General features: G+C 33.7%; 1 protein-coding gene across 2 annotated transcripts; it reads left to right on the top strand.

Annotated features, from left to right (window-relative positions):
- The first annotated feature begins 2,731 nt into the window (after window positions 1-2,731).
- On the top strand, window positions 2,732-19,428 carry LOC143064250 (sulfotransferase 1A1-like). Of its 2 annotated transcripts, none has more exons than XM_076236936.1 (6): window positions 2,732-2,987; window positions 5,897-6,088; window positions 7,000-7,335; window positions 9,825-9,931; window positions 10,805-10,970; window positions 19,077-19,428. In XM_076236936.1, exons 2-6 carry the CDS (start codon window positions 5,914-5,916, stop codon window positions 19,187-19,189), a joined length of 897 nt encoding a protein of 298 aa, XP_076093051.1. In that variant the 5' UTR covers window positions 2,732-2,987; window positions 5,897-5,913; the 3' UTR covers window positions 19,190-19,428. The 2 variants fall into 2 exon arrangements, with proteins under 2 accessions (XP_076093051.1, XP_076093052.1); XM_076236937.1 differs by having other exon boundaries at window positions 2,979-3,067.
- Window positions 19,429-19,655: the final 227 nt, after the last annotated feature.

The following is a 19,655-nucleotide window of genomic DNA, read 5'->3' as shown; positions in this document are numbered from 1 at the left end:
TTATACTGTCTGTCAAGTGTTACGTGGGATACAACAGATTTGGCAGTCATTTTTGGAATTCCAAAGTGTAAAAGGACGTGTTTTGTTTACAGCTTAAAGTGGAGTTGTTGAAATAGTAAATAGTTGGAAACAATATTTATAAAATAAAACTGAATATGTCAAATGTAACACAAAGAATTACTCTAAATGACACGGAAGTTGCGTATTAATAGAAGTCTATTTTATGATATATTTTTTTAAAGTTTCATGTTCCGCAATGTGCGTCAATTGTGTTTAATTGTTACTTTTATCAAGGCAAAAATAACAATGCCTGCATTTCTTTTCTGATCGTACCAAAATATGCAAAACAAAGCAAAAAACAAAAAAACAAAAAAAAAAAAAAAAAAAAACCACTAACACAAAAAACTGACAAAAACGAAACAACCCTCCCTAAAACAAAAATATTTTGAAATCATGTTGAAGAGACAAAGTAGATATTGTAGCAGCCCTCCAATCATATTATAATTTTCCCGCTTCTGTTTTCATTGACTTTTCATTGATTAAGATCTTACGCTATATAGCGTTTCTGTCAACGTATCATTAAAAATATGAATTTTGTCAAAGAAGAGATTTAAAGGCATGTCATAACAACTAGTTTCTAACGCCACTAATAGTACAGGTACTGGAATTGCATATACATCTTTCAAAATCGTATTTTTACAGAAGAAACAATGCAGCAAAATATCATCAGTGACATTGTTATCTCGTTTTTGTTTATTGACCCCATACATGTATAAAATTGAGAACAGAAAAGGGGAATGTGTCAAAGCGATAACAACCATAGAGCAGACAACAGCCGAAGGTCGCCAATGGTCTTCAATGTAGCGAGAAACTCCCGCACCCGGAGGCGTCCTTCAGCTGGCACCTAAACAAATATGTATTAACTAGTTCAGTGATAATGGACGTCATACTAAACTCCGAATTATACACAAGAAACTAAAATTAAAAATCATACAAAACTAACAAAGGCCAGAGGCTCCTGACTTGGGACAGGCGCAATATTGCAGCGAGGTTAAACATGTCTGTTGTATGTATTGCCTTATTCTCTCAGGACTCCAACACAAATATAATTTATATTCTAATTCGACAACCCATACAATAGATATAGGAAGATGTGGTGTGAGTGCCAATGAGACAACTCTCCATACAAATAACAATTTAAAAAGTAAACCATTATAGGTTAAAGTACGGCCTTCAACACGGAGCCTTAGCTCACACCGAACAACAAGCTATAAAGGGCCCCAAAATTACTAGTGTAAAACCATTCAAACGGGAAAACCAACGGTCTAATCTATATAAACAAAACGAGAAACGAGAAACACGTATATATTACATAAACAAACGACAACTACTGTATATCAGATTCCTGACTTAGGACAGGTGCAAACATTTGCAGCGGGATTAAACGTTTTAATGGATCCAAACCTTCTCCCTTTTTCTGAAACAATAGCATAACATCACAACAAAGAAAAACATACGATAAAATATCAATTGGCAGACTTAACTCAATCAAAAAACGTATGATTAATCAATGAACGAATAAATTTGATCTGCGATATCTGAATACAAATGCACAGTTAATTAAATATTAGATACAAGTCTGATTTGTCATGATTTTGCAGTTCATATCAAAAGGGAGGAAAATTATTTGAACAGTCAAAAGGAGATGTGTAGTATACGTAAATCTAACAGTTACCCAACGTAAAAAAAAAACAAGCCCAAAATACAAAGAGATTTCGATAGGAAAACATGTAGCTCTCAACAATAAACAGGTGTCCGCATAATATGAAAAATAAAATGTGAAAAAACAAAATGACAGCTAGACGACAGCCACATAAAGAATGTGTCGGAGTTGAACATGTTTGCTGGCGCCAATCCCTCCCTTAACCTAGGACAGTGGTGTAACATAAAAAAAATGATTATGAAAAATCTATTTGAACACCCCATTTTCTCTGTTCTTTATTTTTTGCCCATTTTTTCTGTGGTAAACTATAGGCCCATTATTGTATATTCTGTTGCAATATACCGCATTCAGACCGGCAATAAAATATCCTGTGGAAAAAGTCTTCGTTTACACTCCTTGTTTCTTCAGGTGGTAGAGGGGTTCTTCCTCTATCTTGGATTTATTTTGACATAGCAAAATTTGTCTAGATCTATAATGGCATACGCACATTTCGAGAGTGGTATGTAATGTATATACTACACATGTGTTTGAATTTCATATTAATATTAAGGAAACTATGTGATTCATTATATTTACGGAGCCCTGTATTTAACAATCACATAATATATGTGTTTGTTTATTTTTTTTCAAACTTTGCCAAATAAGGGGAGATTACTCACAAATAAGGGAAAATAACTCAGATAAAGTTACTTATATAATAGAATGTGTTATGAATTTAATACCTATTTTATTATGAAGCAATAAAACAAGTCCGGTAACCCCATTTTCTTTTTCTTATCTGAAAGCTTAATTACTAATAGAGCTATCTTCTCATAGTTTATTTTAAAACTATATTGTGTAATTTTCTTCGTATCAAAAAAAAATTGGATTAATTATCCATACAAAATCTATTATTACATGATCTTACATTGAATACATAAATACATAAAGCACGATATAAACCACATTTTGACAAAGTATTGTAAATTTCGAAAGATTTTGATTTAGACCCTCCATTCATCTTGAGTCAGGATTTTTATATTTAGTCCGACATAATTCGTAATGATTTTTCTCTTTCTCATTTTTATGTACAGTGTAGTGCGCTGCTGCTATAATAATTTAATTTAAATGTGTATTTAGTTTTTTGTACATTTCCACAGGTAAATTATTAGAACATTGCAATTATCATCATTTGTTTGTTCTTCTAGATTTTGTCCTGTGTACACAGTTGCACACAAATATATTTATATAGAGCTGGGGATTTCTCATATAATCTGAGTATAACGTAAGTAATACTATAAATATAGATTAGACAAAATTGATGTTACTTTTTGTATTATAATCACGTTCGATACAGTCATATTGGTAAGATCAATATAATTTATTCAGTGTATATTTTAAGATTCAATTTCATCACATTAACATAATTGTATTTACAACACACAATTTTTATATAGTACACCCTGGAATGATGTCAGTAACTAAATACATAAAACTTGTGTTAATTTCACTTGTGTTAATATGACTTTTTTTGTTCTTGCTCTTATCCATCATGGCATAAGATGTTATAATAACCGTAGTATTTGCATGTTGGCCTTTTATTCTTGAAAAGAATCATAAAATGGAAATTACACTTAAGCGTTTGAAGATATTTCTTGGTCCACCTTCACCTTCACCTACATGTTTATAAACAGATACTTTTGTGAGAAGGATGACGTACTATACGCTAACATATATAAATATTCAATACTGGTATTTTCCCCGGCCAAATATCCTTCATCAACATGGCATTATAGTACTGTTTTATTAAAATGAAAATCAATGGGAATAGTTGTGTAAAATATTGGTTTTAATTCACTATTCATTAGGTATCTTTTCTTAAATGCATGATTATTTTATGAGTTGTTGTTGGCTTTGACTTATCATAGCTAGCTGTCAATAACTGCGAGTAATTTCAGATCTGTACCAGTGGCGGATCCAGAAATTTTCATAAGTGGGGACCCACTGACTGACCTAAGAGGGGGCCCGCTCCAGTCACGCTTCAGTGATTCCCTATATAAGCAACCAAATTTTTTTCCCAAAAAGGGGGGCCCGGGCCCCCTGCCCCCCCCCCCTAAATCCGCCTCTGTGTACTTCGTATGTTTGTTGTGGGTGTATTCACTCAGATTTGTATCGATCTGATAAGTTAAGCCCTTTTCAACTGAGTAATATATTTCGTTCTTATGATGCACCAGTGGCGGATTCAGAGGGGGCGTAGAAGGCGTACGCCCCCCCCCCCCCCCCCCTTGCTGGCACTTTTTTTTTTTTTATATAAAATGATTAATAATCAGCCTAGACTTTGTGAATCTTGTTGTGTATTTAATTTTAATGCGACAGTTCTCCACTTATAAAGATATTTTTCGCTCGTATTCACTGTAATATATTATTGATTATGTCAAAGTTATGTGATTCGCTACGGTGGAGTTGACAAGTATGTCGAAAAGAAATCCGTCACTCAGTCATTTTGAAATTCAGATTACAGTAACACATGTTTAGGCTAAGGATGATGCCTTCAAAGTATTGAGCAAGATGTATTGGCTTCTTTATCACAATTCCACCCAACAGAAAATTATACTCCATTACACTCTAAAAAAACCGGGCGTATTTTTTTTTTTTGGGGGGGGGGGGAGGATTGCATATAAATCCCATATCTGACCGGAAGGTCTGTTCCGCCGAACTTATATACTAAATATTTTTTTCAAAGCCCGACTGCAACCGGCCTACTTGGTGTGGCCTATATGACTCCATGTGTCGAACGTTATTCATAACTTCATTTTCGTTTCCGATTCATTCGTAGCCTTTTGGTTGATTTGTAACCCTCGCTTCCATTGTTGGGTGAAACATTTCAACCAAACATTTCAATGGAAAAAAAAAATCTTGTTTGTTTTTCCTCGTGTCGGTCGTATTGTAAATTTCATTGAATAGCCGTATATCTTGTTCACAACAAGAAATCTGTAAAGTTATGCTAACTAACCATACAACAAACGGGAATTTCCCATGTTTTTTACTGACAAATTCCACCAAAAATGTTCAGCCCCTACACTTAAACTAAAATGCATTTTACACTTATTTTATGTTTTTAGCCAAAAAAATGGTCCCCAAAATTTTTTCGCCTAGCTCCTCTCGGCAAAATTTATTACTTCGCCCCCCCCCCCCCCCCTTTCCAAAATCCTGGATCCGCCCCTGTGCACTGTTACACCTCTGTCCCAGATTAGCGTCCCTTGCTCATTAATTGTTTGTGCAGTCACTGATAACGTTTTACAAACTAGATCTGAGTATCAGCTACAATCTCTTGAAAATCGTACGAGTTCAGAAACGAATACTTCATAGGCGGATGAAGTTTCTAAATCGCTGCTAAGAGGAAGATTATACTTTCAAAATTTAAAACCATCTCGTTTGTCATAGACTCAGGTATTAAAAGATGACCGGTGTAGTCAAATTCTGTTTAAAAATGATGCAAAGAATGCTGTATATGAAGTGTCTATGATATCTATTTAGGACTATAAATGGGCCAAATGAGAAAAGTTCGTATTGTTAATGGAAAGAACATCTTCAATACACAAGTGTGAAAACTTTGATGATAAAACTTAATTGATCTAATATAAAATTAAAAAGATGGGATATGGTTTCCAATAAGACAACTCTGCACAAAGAGACCAAATGACACAGGATTTAACAACTACTGTGTGTAAACAGATTATCGTTCGGTCTTTAGCAATGAGTAAAACTTGTTCAGCTATAAAAGGATACGAAATGCATATGACATATGTAAAACTATTCAAACGAGAAAATTAACGGCCTGATTTGTGTACAATGAACGAAAAACAAATTTGATATTACACCAACAAACGACAACCACTGAATTTTGTAAATAAAGTTGTAGATTCATGCCACACAGGTCATATGGTCATTTATATTAAATTTCCAAACCTTAAGAGAAAACAAATAGTAAATTGATCAATTGTTTTTGTTCATTTCAATTACTTGATACCATAAACAATTCGCAGACTTTCTTAATTGCGTCATTCTTTTTTTTTCAATGATGTGTAACACTTCTCAAACCTAGTACATTAAAACAAAACTTTATATTTATTAAAGAATAGTTAAATTTTATTTTCGTATTGCATACTATTATTACTTTACTTATTTGTACAGCCATCCAGTTGTTAATTATGGAGGATAAAAGAGATTCCAATGCAGCAAAACGCGGTGCATTCCTCGTATTTGATGGGATGGCACTGCCACCCTTTCCGCCATTAAAGAAAAACGCTGAAGAAAGATTCACTGCCATCAGGGATTTAGAGACCAGACCAGATGACATCATATTAACAGCGTTCCCAAGATCAGGTTAGTACATACTTTGTGATTCGTCTGTCCTGTAGTTAACGGAGTTTTTAGAATGAAAACCTTTAGTTGGAGGAATATGATAACGCAGTGTCTAAACGCCACGCGAATTCAACCTCTTTAAAATGAAAACAAGACATACGATTACATCGGGTTTTTCTAGCGACCGGTTGATAACAGATACCGAAACTTTTGTTGAATAAGATATAGTGGAAGTTCAGTGTGAATCGCCATCATTAAACCGCCTCGGTGGTCTCGTGGTAGCGTGTTCGCATCGAATGCGGAAGGTAGTCCGACTAGATCGACCCAAAGACCAAATATAATTGTTAACAGATACTTTTCACGTTAATTACACTGCATTAACTTTATTAAAGTAATTAAAAGACTGGTCGGAGTAAGAATAATTTGTATGGGTATGCTGACAGCATCAAAAGAAGATAAATACTAATATAATTAACTTCTTTTTAAGCCGCTCTTAGGGGAATTCTGTTTTTGGTCTGTCTGTGGGTACGTTCGTTCCATTGTTCGTTCGTAAAGTGTTTCCTTAAAGTTTTTGGTCAATGTAGTTTTTGATGAAGTTTAAGTTTAATCAACTTGAAACTTAGTACAAATGTTCCCTATGAGACGAATTGTAATGCCAAATAAACATTGATAAAGGTATTGGCCCAAATTTCACGGTCCACTGAACATATAAAATGTTAGTGGGTTTGGAGCATCCGTGTACTATGGATGTAATACATAATTACATGTATTTGACATTTTTTTTGGGTATTTTCATCATATAGAAATAAAGATGTAATTATGTATTCAACTTTATCAATGTCGTGCGCTCAATGGGGAAACTAATTTTTTCGACATTTTTTGAAAATGACCCAGTTATTAATGATCGTTGTAAATGTTTTTTTTTCATAAAGGAACACATTGGTTGTGGGAAGTAATACATATGTTACTGCAAGGAAATGCTGAATATACAACTGCAGTAAAAGAAACTGCATTTCTAGAAATGATTCCCGATTTAAATCCGATAAACGAAGTGAAGTCGCCGAGACTGCTGAACACTCATGTTCCGTTTCGGTGGTTGCCAAAGAAACACCTTTGCGATGGTGGCAAAATTGTTCATGTCATACGAAACCCAAAAGATCAAGCTGTTTCCATGTACAACTTTATGTTAAGCTTTGGTCCAGATAAGGCAATGGCAGGTGCAAAGATGAGTTGGAATGTATTTTTCGAAATGATTATGAAAGCACCAGGTTAGTTCCACCATCTTACGGTGTTTATATATCTCAACTTGTTCTTGTATATAACATGTATAATAACGTATTTGATTTTAACGAAAGAAATCTATGTGTATTTGAAAAATTATTTGACGCTAGGGTTTTCCATTTCACAAACCTGTCAAAACTTGCTTAATACAGTAGATGAGGGACTGGCGGTTAACCTAGGGTCAATGGGACACCTGTTCAATGTTTTAAGAGGAGCTCTGTTGAAAGAATGTCACATCTTTGGTTTCTAGAAAAATGTCTTTTTATACTCCAAAAAGTGTGAAGTCCTGGCTTGGTAATGTTGTTTTTGGATGATAACTCAAATATATATAACGTAGTTTTAAATTTAGACTCGTTTATGTTTTTTCGTTTTGGCTTGTATCATATTTTCCCTCCGTTTAATATGATCCGTTCATCCTATATTGACTCTTAAAATTCAAGAGTTTATCTAAAAATGAGGGTACATTTTATATAGCCTTCCAAATACCGTTTCGATCCCTTACATCACTGAAGAGAATTTATTGTCGAAATCCGGATCTGGTGTACAAAAAAAAGTATTGACACCTTATGTTTGTTGCATAACATCGTGGCCAAAAGTTAATTGTTTTCTGTTTACTAGTATTAAATTTATATTAAGATTCATTTTATTACGTCTTGTGATCAATTTTACTTGGCAATCGCCAATGGCAGTCAGCAGAGTCAAAGAACATCAGTTGTTCGACCTCAACGGTTAGTCAAATGCGTAATGTTTAAATATTATACTTTTTCACTTTTTTGGTCTTTTGGAAAATGTTGTTTGTGCTGTATTTAGACCCTTCTACAACGAAATTAGTCACACGTATAAAAATTGCGGTTTTTATCCAACTCAATCATAGGTTTGAACGTAGTTTTCAATTTAGACTCGTATATATATTATATATATACAACACGTCTAAACATCAACCCAACAATGTTAGATCTGTAAATTTGTTTTTTGTTCTTCCTTCGCCGGGATTCGAACCCATGCTACTGAGATGTCGTGACACCAAATCGCCTGCACTGTAGCCGTCCCGCTAGACCACACGACCACCTGGGCTTCACAATAATAAAGTAATAAAGCTTTCGGTGGCCATGTGTTACCTTTCATCGTCAGTTTTAATCTAGCGGCGTACTACAGTACATGATATAGAATGAAATTCAAAACAGTGTGGCTGTGGCCATTGATTGACACATTAAATTCATCCATTGACTGAGACAATTTACGTGAACGTTTGTCTGTAACGACCACTGTTCACGACGTACCTACGATAGACATTTAAACTGTGGGGTCACCAAAGGTTTCTTAACGCCTTTAATTATAAAATAATTCGAAAAATTAATCAGGAATAATCTTTATGTTTTGATTTATATAATTGATATAAATCAAAACATCGTGTTATTTCTGATTAATTTTTCGAATTAATTTATTAAGGTGTTGAGAACCTTTGGTGACCCCATAGTTTAAGTGTCTTTAAAAAGTACATAGTGAGCAGTGGTCGTTACATACAAACGTTCACCTAAATTGTCCCAGTCAATGGATGAAGTTAATGTGTCAATCAATGGCCACAGCCACACTGTTTTGAATTTCATTCTATAAGGCATGAGGATGTTATTGTTACAGATAAGCTCAATTGTCTATAGTAAAGGATCCTACAAATTAATGCAAGATACAGTCACAGAAAATAATTATATTAATAAGTACGTCTGAGTATTATATATATATATTTTTATTGATTGTTTAAAACATTTATGCAAGTAAAAAAATACAGATAAAAAGTACATGCTTTCTTTTGTTCTCAAAGCAAATATTCATAGCTCCTTTTAATACAAAACAGAGCATAGAAGGCCCCTTTTTTATTGTCAAGCCTGCACATTTATGGTTCAAAAGCGATACAAAACGATTTTAAATTCCGTCGTCATCGTCGTCGACATTTAGATTCAGTCTGCGATTAAAGTGTGTTTGTTAAGGTTGGAAAAAAGCTTGTTTATGACCAAAAGACAGTATCCTGATTGAGTTTTGTATTTATATTCTGTAATTTAATAGTAATAGACTTATTTTTACAGTCAACATTACACTCAACACTGACATCAGCAATTACAGGCGAGACACAGAGTTCCGGGAACTTTGTTTAAATAAATTTACTAAATAAATGCGCATTTCGGGGAGCATCTGTTGGAAGTACCAACTTGTCACATTTATTTTCATTTGTCTAAAAACAGGAACACAGTATAGAGATTTATAGCTAACTGTTAGATATGTTTAGTTGTTGATACATTGGTTGTTGGGTTTCTGATGTGAGATTGTCTTATGATTGACCATGTATAATGGCTACAAGTAGATTGAAACCATGCATATTTGTGATTCACAAAAACAAATTTATAGACAATTTGAAAACATGATGCAAACGAAGAGTATTTTTGTCAATTAAATTAACTTGTAAACTAAACTGTTTTTTTAGAGAAGTTTTTTAGCGGTTGGTTTGCTTATGAAAAAGAATTTGAAAAAGCTTCTAAAGATGGCACATTGAAAACAGCTCATACTTTATACTACGAAGATTTGAAAATGGTAGGTGCTTTCTTAGCATTAACTTTTTAATTACTATTCTTTAGATAAGGCAATATTAACGGCCCTGTGACAATGTGTCGAGGGGCGAATAATTTACCTCACTCTACCGTTCGTTCGTTCGTCCGTCCGTCCGTCTGACTCGCTTCAGACTTAATTTTGGTCAAGTTAGTTTTTGATGAAGTTGAAGTCCAATCAACCTGAAACTCAGTACACATGTTCCCTATGGTATGATCTTTCTAATTTTTAATGTTAAATTACTTTCAAATGTTCCTAGAAATGACAGATATTTGGACTTTTTTTAGTACTAGCTGCATAAAGAGATCATGGTTTGTCTTCATACAGTTTATGAGCTACAACTTTACTACTTTGTAGGTTGGTCCTACATACATGTACGTCCGTCCCTTACTTCCAAGTAAAGAAGATGAAATATGTGGTGGACATTGACACTCTGTTTTTCTTAATATTATATATAATAGATCGGTGTCTGTCTTGGTTTTATCCATAGTGTGTCTTTAAATTATAAATAATGACAGGAATTTTCCAGGCGCCTGTGAATCAGTGGTTTTCCTTTGTTGCTTTGTGCCATGTTGCTTTTTCGGTATTTTTTGGCTAATTTTTGTTAGTTTTCTCGTTTGCATTCGGTTTTACATTTGTCATGTTGCGGCATGTGATTACTTACTATGCATTTTTTTCGCTCATTGTTTAAGAGAGTACGATGAGCTATTAAAATTGGTTACTTCTATGTTGTGGAAAGTTGTCACATTAATCATTCCACTATTTTATTTTTATATTCGTTGTAAATTTACTTATACAATATGTTTTACTAATGTGAATTAAATTAAATTAAATTGTACTTAATCTTATTTATTAAAGAATCCAACTAAAGAAATACGATTACTAGCCGACTTTCTGTCAGTCGATATAGAGGACGAGTTAGTACAAGCCATAGCTGATAAATGTACATTCACAAAGCTTAAAAAGGCCGATGACACATTAAAAACAAAAGTTATCGCAGATTCAGTTAGTAACTATAGGAAAGGTACGTACAGAGTACAAGGGTATTGTCATTGTTGTTTTTGTTGAAGGGGCGGGTTAAGGGAGGGGGTCGAGGCTTTATTTTGACGAGATACCAATTTCCACCTGTTGCAATATCGGACGGTAAATGTCGAGGCCGCCATGAAATTGTATTAAAAACTCATTAAAGATAACAGACTTATATTTTGATACATAAAACACGGTTTCAAAACAGTGGACGAAGCAATATTTTTATTAATATATCTAGAAACCGAGGAAATCCCAACTGTTTATTTAACAAATGACATATTCATTGAACGGTAAAAAGTCAAAACCATAACAGTCGAAAAATTAACTATTTTGATTAACTATAACATATACCTGTGTATAGATTTGACCAAATGGTATTATTTTCCTCCGCGCGACGCATGGCAGAAACATTTGGCGTCCATTTTACATCTGTTCCTCCGTCCGTCTGTGTTTCCGTTTGTTCGTCCGTCCGATCATATAGCACTCTCACGCGTATAATTCTTGCAGGTTTTAAGGAAACTTATATGATAAATTTCTATCAACAATGTTTTGGAAAAGTTTGAAAATAAGTCCCGACCATTGTTTTGAAAAGAGTAATGCCTCTTGAAAAACATTTATTACAAGATATCAACCTTCCTCCGCCTACCACTATCTTTCGCAAGCTTTACAAGTTAATGTATTGGTTAGTTACGGTACCGTATATGTTAAGCGATTCAAGACTTCCTAAGCATGCACCCAACCAAGTTTTACAATGAAGTCAATGCTGTCGAATCAAATGATGGCGTAAATTGTATAGATGTGTAGGATGCTGTTTGCCTTACGTCACAGTGTAGCACCACCACCGAATATAGGTTCCCCCGAATTAAAGGAACAATGATAGCAAAAAGTAACTTGTTTTACCCTCTAACAGTTAACAACCATCCGCTGCTACTCCCCGTACATTTTAATCGCTTTATATATACGTATTTCTCTGTGAAAGAAATAAATAAAATTATTTCGAAATACACTGTTGTTAAAGATAAAATATGATATACGAAATTTCCAAATTAATAGTTGAAGGATAAATTTGTTTTTATAAGCTTGAACTCTTGCTTCATACTTCGTTGTACAGGTACTTCCTAGCCGATTCTCTCGATTATAAGAGAGAGAAAGTCAATTAAGGATCATTATCAGCCATGCAAAATATCTAATTCTAATATGACGTGCTTCTTTCGCTTTGTGAACAAACCCATGCTCTAAATCTAATTAAATTGGTTTACACATGCCGCGGGTATATTGACCTAATCTTATTTAAAAATACTACCATCGCTAACATTTTTAACAATAAAAATCGTGGTTATCCTTCTATCGATACATGTCATGCCAAAAAATGACTTACATGTTCCCGTCTTTCCACCAAAAATACGGCAAGGTCCACGTTTAATGGTCGCACATTTTCGTTAAATTTGAAACTGATATTACTTGAAAAACAAACAGTATTATTTATTTACTCACTTGAAACAAACCGGGATGCGGTATTCAGTACGTAGGTGAAACTGGAAGATACAATGTATTTATCTAAACGCACGCAAGAACACCTGTATCGTTTTAAAAGACCCAATAAATTCAAAAGTATCATTTATCAACATCTTAAGAAGCACAATCATTCCATTAATTATTTAACAGTTCAACCTTTAGAAGTAGTAAGTAAGCAGCCTGGTGAATCTCATTCAAAGTTTGTACGATCACTGAAAATAATTGGAGTAAATTGGATTAAAAAATTACAGACAGTCTACCCTCTCGGTCTTAATGATAACATCATGGGAATTGGTAATATATCAAGAACCGCTTCTGTTAACATTTTGGATATAGTTTCTAAAAATGTTCGTAAAAATCGTTCTCATGGACGTAGATCGCAATCAAAGAAAATTTCGGACCAACCATACAAATATTTCGGACCCAATTTCTATTTCAAAAAACAACGGCAGACATTATCTGTTAACCAAGCTCTGTTCTTTATCTATAAATAAATTAAATAAAATTTTAGAGGATTGCAACACAAATTGCATATTACAGTCCTAAGTATGAACTCGTTCAAATTATAATGGCATATTGTTATTCTAAACTTTTTCCCAAAATTGATCGCCCTGAAGATCATAAAAAAAAACATTTTATTAAAATAAAGTATGTCAATAAAGGTTTTGATTTTGTAAATATTGCCGGTATTTTTAACGACCATTCTGTTAAAGAACAAATTCCTGAATATTTTGACAATACTGAACTCCCTCTTATTTGTTAAAATGTATATTTAATACAAGAAATCTACCCAGAAATATGTGTTTAATTATAGCCAATTGTGTAAAGATGTAAATATCATTGAAAAAACACCTATTTCATGTAATTGCAGTAATACCGAATACACTTATGGCCCCCTTTCCCATGTCATAACAGGAGACCTTAACATCGTTGGCGACTGAGAGTTAAAATCATTCGTCAGTAAAGGACATAAATATCGCCCCCCGTCAATTATTAATTGGAATGAGTGTCGTAAAATCATCCACGACTCACTCCGTACCTACTGTTTGAAATGGGTAAAACGGGAAAAAGCTGACAAAAAATCTTTGAACTCTTTTTTTAATTCCGTAATGAAGATAGTTGATATTCGAATACAACATTTTAAAGAACATTTTACTCTTAACAACAACCATAAAAACCCTATTTTGCGTATCAAACATAAACCAAAAGAACTAGCAAAGGAATTTGGTTTTATCCCGGCTGATAAAGCTGCTAATAATATCATTATTGTTTGACGTTAATTTTATATTGAGGTTCTGCGAAAAGGAAATCACGAATTCACCAACATTCCAACCGACTTCATTTTCAGAAAACTACATCTGTAACAAACACAAACATTTAGCTACTTCTTTACAAGCAGAACCAAATACAATGACAGTCCCAACTATGTACTGGCTACCGAAGCTACACAAAAAAACCTTACAAATATAGATTTATTTCATCTTCAAGCCATTGTTCCACTACTAAATTGTCTATTCTACTCACTAGTACACTTGGTACAATAAAAAATCTGATAATAAATTGTTCAAATAAGGCCTTTGAAAATAGTGGAATTAGTTACTTTTGGAGTTTCAAAAACTTGTTGGAAGTACTTGATAAATTGCATGCATATATATTAGTGATTTTGAATCTGTTCAAAGTTTTGATTTTTCTACCCTATATACCACTTTACCTCATATTCTTATTAAGAAAAAAAATCACTTCCCTTATTAACTGGGCATTTAAAAAGTCAGAATGCGAGTACATATGTTCAAACCCTTTTAGGTCATTTTTTAGTAGCAATAAACAAAAGAACTATGTCAATTGGACATGCTTTGATACTACATGTCTATATGCGCTTGAATTTTTACTTGATAACATCTTTTTTCGTTTTGGAGATTCCGTATATCGCCAAGTTATTGGAATTCCAATGGGGACTAACTGTGCACCACTTATTGCGGACCTGTTTTTGTATTGTTATGAGTTACAATTTATGACTAAAATTAGCGAAGACCCATCGAAACAACATTTGATACAAAAATTTAACAATACTTTTAGATATTTGGATGTTATATTGGCTCTCAATAATGACGACTTCAGTATGTTTACTAAAGAAATTTATCCTGTTGAACTTACTTTAAATAAGCTAATACTAACAATGACCACTGCCCTTTCCTCGATCTTGATATCTATATCATTAAGGGGTCATCCATAATTGTCAACCATTTTCCAAAGTGTACACTTTTTCAACTACCAACCGATAAATTAAAACAATCTTTACCATTCATTGATAACAAGCACTTTTTTACATTTTAATATTTTATGATGTATTTAAATGAGTAGTTATTGTTGCAAACTCCATTAGAAATTTGAATTGAGATCGGTTTTGGAATAAGGGAAAGGGGGATGTGAAAAAAAAATTAGGGGGGTCAATTTTTCTCATTTCAGATTTCATAAATAAAAAGAAAATTTCTTCAAACATTTTTTTGAGAGGATTAATATTCAACAGCATAGTGAATTGCTCAAAGGAAAAAAAAATTAAGTTCATTAGACCACATTCATTCTGTGTCAGAAACCTATGCTGTGTCAACTTTTTAATCACAATCCAAATTTAGAGCTGAATCCAGCTTGAATGTTGTGTCCATACTTGCCCCAACCGTTCAGGGTTCAAGCTCTGCGGTCGTATAAAGCTGCGCCCTGCGGAGCTTCTGGTTAATTTTATTTTCGTGAGTATATTTTGGAGTTAAGTATCACTGTACTAGTATACATATTTTTTAAGGGGCCAGCTGAAGGGCACCTACGGGTGCGGGAGTTTCTCGCTACATTGAAGACCCATTGGTGGCCTTCGGCTGTTGTCTGCTCTATAGTCGAGTTGTTGTCGCTTTGACACATTCCCCATTTCCTTTCTCAATTTTATTCTTCAGAATAATGAATTTTATCAAATTATCATGCACTTAAGGGGGCTCCTGGGTATAAATCAATTTTTTTTTCTAATATAAGATTTCGCTATATTTTTTTATAAATGAACTTTATCATATACTTAAAAGAAAAATGAAATAAAAAAAATGGGGTCACCGTTCATTTAAGCTCAAAATCTGCCTCCGGAAGAAGCATACATTTTTGTTAATGTTCTTTTTTTCTGTTGAACTAATAGGAGAAATAGAGGTAATATCGAAATAAAAAAATAACCTAATTACAGAAATCGCTTAAATTTTACAATTATTTAGTTTATGTACAGCTTGTATGAAAACAATAATAAAAAATATAGGTCACCGATGAGTTAAAAAAGATATTTCAAATTTAATGCCAAAAAATGGCATTTTTTTCACCAAAGGGAGATAATTTGGAGCTTTTTCAATGATATAAACATTTTAAAAGTCATCTGGGGCCAAACCGAATCGATTTTTTGGTTGATTTTTTTACCATATCATAAAGTAATAACTAATAGTGTAATAAATAAAATTTGTAATGAAAAAATAAAGGTTCAATTTTTTGCTGAAATTTTTGTACCCACAGCCACCTTAATATATTTCCTTAACTTTAAAACACTTTTAAACCCTTTAAAGATACACATGATGTTACTAATTCATTTATTATGTCTGTAATGTGTTGCATTCCGAAATCGACATATTTGACCTAGATACGACAACCGTTCATGCTGCTGTTTGAACTCCTCCCTCTGAAAAATCAAAGTGCCAGTCGTTTGCTTCTTTACAAACAAAAAAGGGAGGTTCATGGAAGAGCCTACACAAACGCTTTTACACTTATACTTATCGGATATTAATTGTCCTATTCAGAATCGAAATAATTGATGCAAGCTATACTTTATTGTAGTTTTAACATGGGTAGGCATTATATTCGTGTTATTTACCCATGTTAGAACTACAATAAAGTCTAGCTTGCATCAATTATTTCTTCAATATATTTAGTAATGCCCGCGTCACACTGTCCCGATTTTTATGCCGATGGCAACACGATTATGGAAATTTTCAAAATCGGGACTGATCGTATCCAGATCGGGCTATTCGTAGTGCCATCTTTAACCATCGTAGAACCATCGGCCACTTTTTCTAGCCTTCGGGGACAACTTCGGGAAGGGTTCTAAATTTTTTAACATGTTAAAAAATTCCCGAAGGTGCGTCCGATGTTGAGGGTTCGTATTCAGTTCGTATCACCATCCTCACCATCGTAATGTCACCGGGAATGCATCTTTGAACATCGTATTGCATTCGTGTTTCCATCGTTTCCATCGGGCAGTTTTGACGTTACGATGTCTACACGAATGAATCACGAAGCTACCCGAAGGTCTTACAATGGCAACACGACTTCGTAAAGACCTCGTAATCCCGTCGTGTTGCCATCGAATAAAAGTACGAAGGCGACAAGATGGAACTACGACGGCAATGAATTCAGCTAAATGTAAGTTAATTTTCGCACTAAAATACATTTAAAGTGCCATGCGCGATATGCACTGGTCAGTCTAATACGACAGTTAAGAAAGACGTTCATAAAGCATGGAGCTCATATCATATGATTCTATGAGACCAAGAAAGGCGACAGCGTTGTTTCTATTTATTCAAATGGAACCAGAAGAGCAGCTATTACAGGCTCAGGATTTACTTTTACAAGTAAAATATTATTTTTTGTCAATTTTTCATATCAAGTAACATAATGAAAATCATAAACGCGCCTCGTACACCAACACTACAGGTACACGTATATAGGGAAACCAACTTTTTCTTCATTATTCTGATTTTTTATGTATCGTCTGAGTTGTCGTCACACGAATGTTTACTCCATAACCGTTTTGTTTTCTATATGTCATATTTTGCCGCATTTGTTGCTTTCTCCAACATCCTTCCTTTTGTCTATATTATTATGATATTCTCCTGGAAAGAGCTCTTTTTGAATAAAAGGGATCAACGAACCCATTACCTTACCTTTAAGATAGATCAGTAAATATGGGCATAATTATGGGTGATTATTCAGACTAGTGCACACATTTTACAGTTCAAACAAGGCAATGCCGAGCGTGGCATCCCCTCGTATGTAACATATTGGGGACAAATATGGACACTATATTTGTATATGACACATGCAGAAAATGGTAAATTGAATATGCATATTTGATACATAAACTATTTTTTTAGAAATCAACAAAAACATTCAGTAACTGGAAATACCTTTAATATTGTCTTTAGAACAAGCAGGTAAACAAATGAGCAACCAATTTCCTGTGTATTATGCTATTTCAAGGAGAAAAAAACAAGTCCATCTGCATGACCTTGACCTTTGGCCTTGAACGTAAAAAAGGTCAGATCATTACAAGGAGGAACAATATACCAAATTTGGTTAAAATCTTTTGAAGCATATTGGTTTTAGAGTGTCCACAAGAGTGATATTGCCTTGTATTACAACTGCCACTGTGACCTTGATCTTTGAACTTCAAAGCGCTTAAAACATTATTAACGAGTAGCACCATACCAAGTTTTGAGCATTTTGGTTCTAGAGTGTCCATAACAATTTTATGTACACGCAACTTACATGTAGTAGGCGAGGGGATAATAAACTAAGTTTTATAAGAATTAGACAAAAAGATCGATTTCCCGCCATGCATGGCAGACTTGTACAGAAACGATATGTTGTCGAAATTCTGTTTTACCCTTCAAGCCCACGATCTTCCGTCTTATGATTAAACCAGAAATTAAATGTACAATATAATATATATTCAATATTGATCAAACAATTTAAAACGCGTGATGCCTTCGGCATATAATTTAAATGCATCGTAAGCTGTACACGACGTCTTTTAGACATCGTAATCCATCGTGTAGCCTTCGTAACCCATCGTGTAGCCTTCGTGATCCATCGTGTAGGCTTCGGCTGAGATATGAAGCTTAAATACCCGTCTTCTGTTAACCTTCGTATGTCCATCTTTTGCTATCGTATATAATTTCGGCACCATCGTATAGACTTCGTTATTCATCGTACTTGCTTCGGTCACTTTTTTGTATTTTAACGAGATCGGGACCAACTTCGTACGAACTTACAATTTTCGCATTCGGGTGTCCATCGTATATAAAAATCGGGACAGTGTGACGCGGGCATAACCAATATCACAAAATTTATCTTTTAAGCAAAGCGATGAATATAATTAAAAAAAAAAAAAAATAGCATTTGTCTTGACATTATTTGTTTCCACCGCTTCGATGGTACCTTTAACCGGTGGTGATACTACACAGTAAACCTGTAGTGTTTACAAACACTTAGTCTAGTACTGTAAATTCAGAAATCATTCCGAGTTTTTTTTATGAATACGAATATTGCGATTGGGTGAGTATCACAATAAGAAGAATTCGGATTATTATATCTTATACAAATATCAGTATGGAGGCGCTTTTTGTGAAATCGCAATAATAGATTTTACATTTTTGTTCCTTCTTCACAATACGAAATAATAAATGCACACAGTAATTTCGAAATTAACAGAATTTCACTTATAATCAGAACGAAAAACTAACAAATTTGCTGTTGTGTTTTTTAAATTGAGCATTTGCTTTTATTTCAGGAGAGGTAGGGGATTGGAAAAATTATTTTACAGTTTCACAGAACGAACAGTTTGATAGTTTGTACAAGAGAGAGATGTTAGACTCAGAACTTAAAATCAAGTTCCAAATCTAAGTTCATCATAGGTCAAAAATGATAACCGATTTCTAAACTTTAGGCTACATGTTATATTTTTGAGAACCTAGTTATTGTAGAAATGTATTTTTGTCTTTTAACCAAACTTATCATTCAATTTGAAAATACTCAAAGCCATGAAAATCTTCTGTAGACATTTAGTATAGTGGATTGAAGTGCATAACATCAAATTATGTTGTATTTATAATAAAACTATGATATATAATAGGCAAAAGCGAGCAAGAGGTAGGTTTTTATTTGTATCTCGAATGCTAGTTGTTATAGTTAAATATAAAATACAAAGATGCATTTGGTATGATTGTCATACGGACACCAATCTTGGCTTTGAACTACATGTAGCTGTCAGTAACTGCAAATACTCTCAGATCTGTACTTAGTTAGTGTAATTTTTTTTGTCGAGATGTACAAGTACACGTCCACGTCGACTTTTTGTTTGTCTTAGCTG

Source organism: Mytilus galloprovincialis, chromosome 2, assembly GCF_965363235.1.
Source record: "Mytilus galloprovincialis chromosome 2, xbMytGall1.hap1.1, whole genome shotgun sequence".
NCBI classification, from domain to species: domain Eukaryota; kingdom Metazoa; phylum Mollusca; class Bivalvia; order Mytilida; family Mytilidae; genus Mytilus; species Mytilus galloprovincialis.
This window is presented reverse-complemented; position numbering and strand designations above follow the sequence as displayed.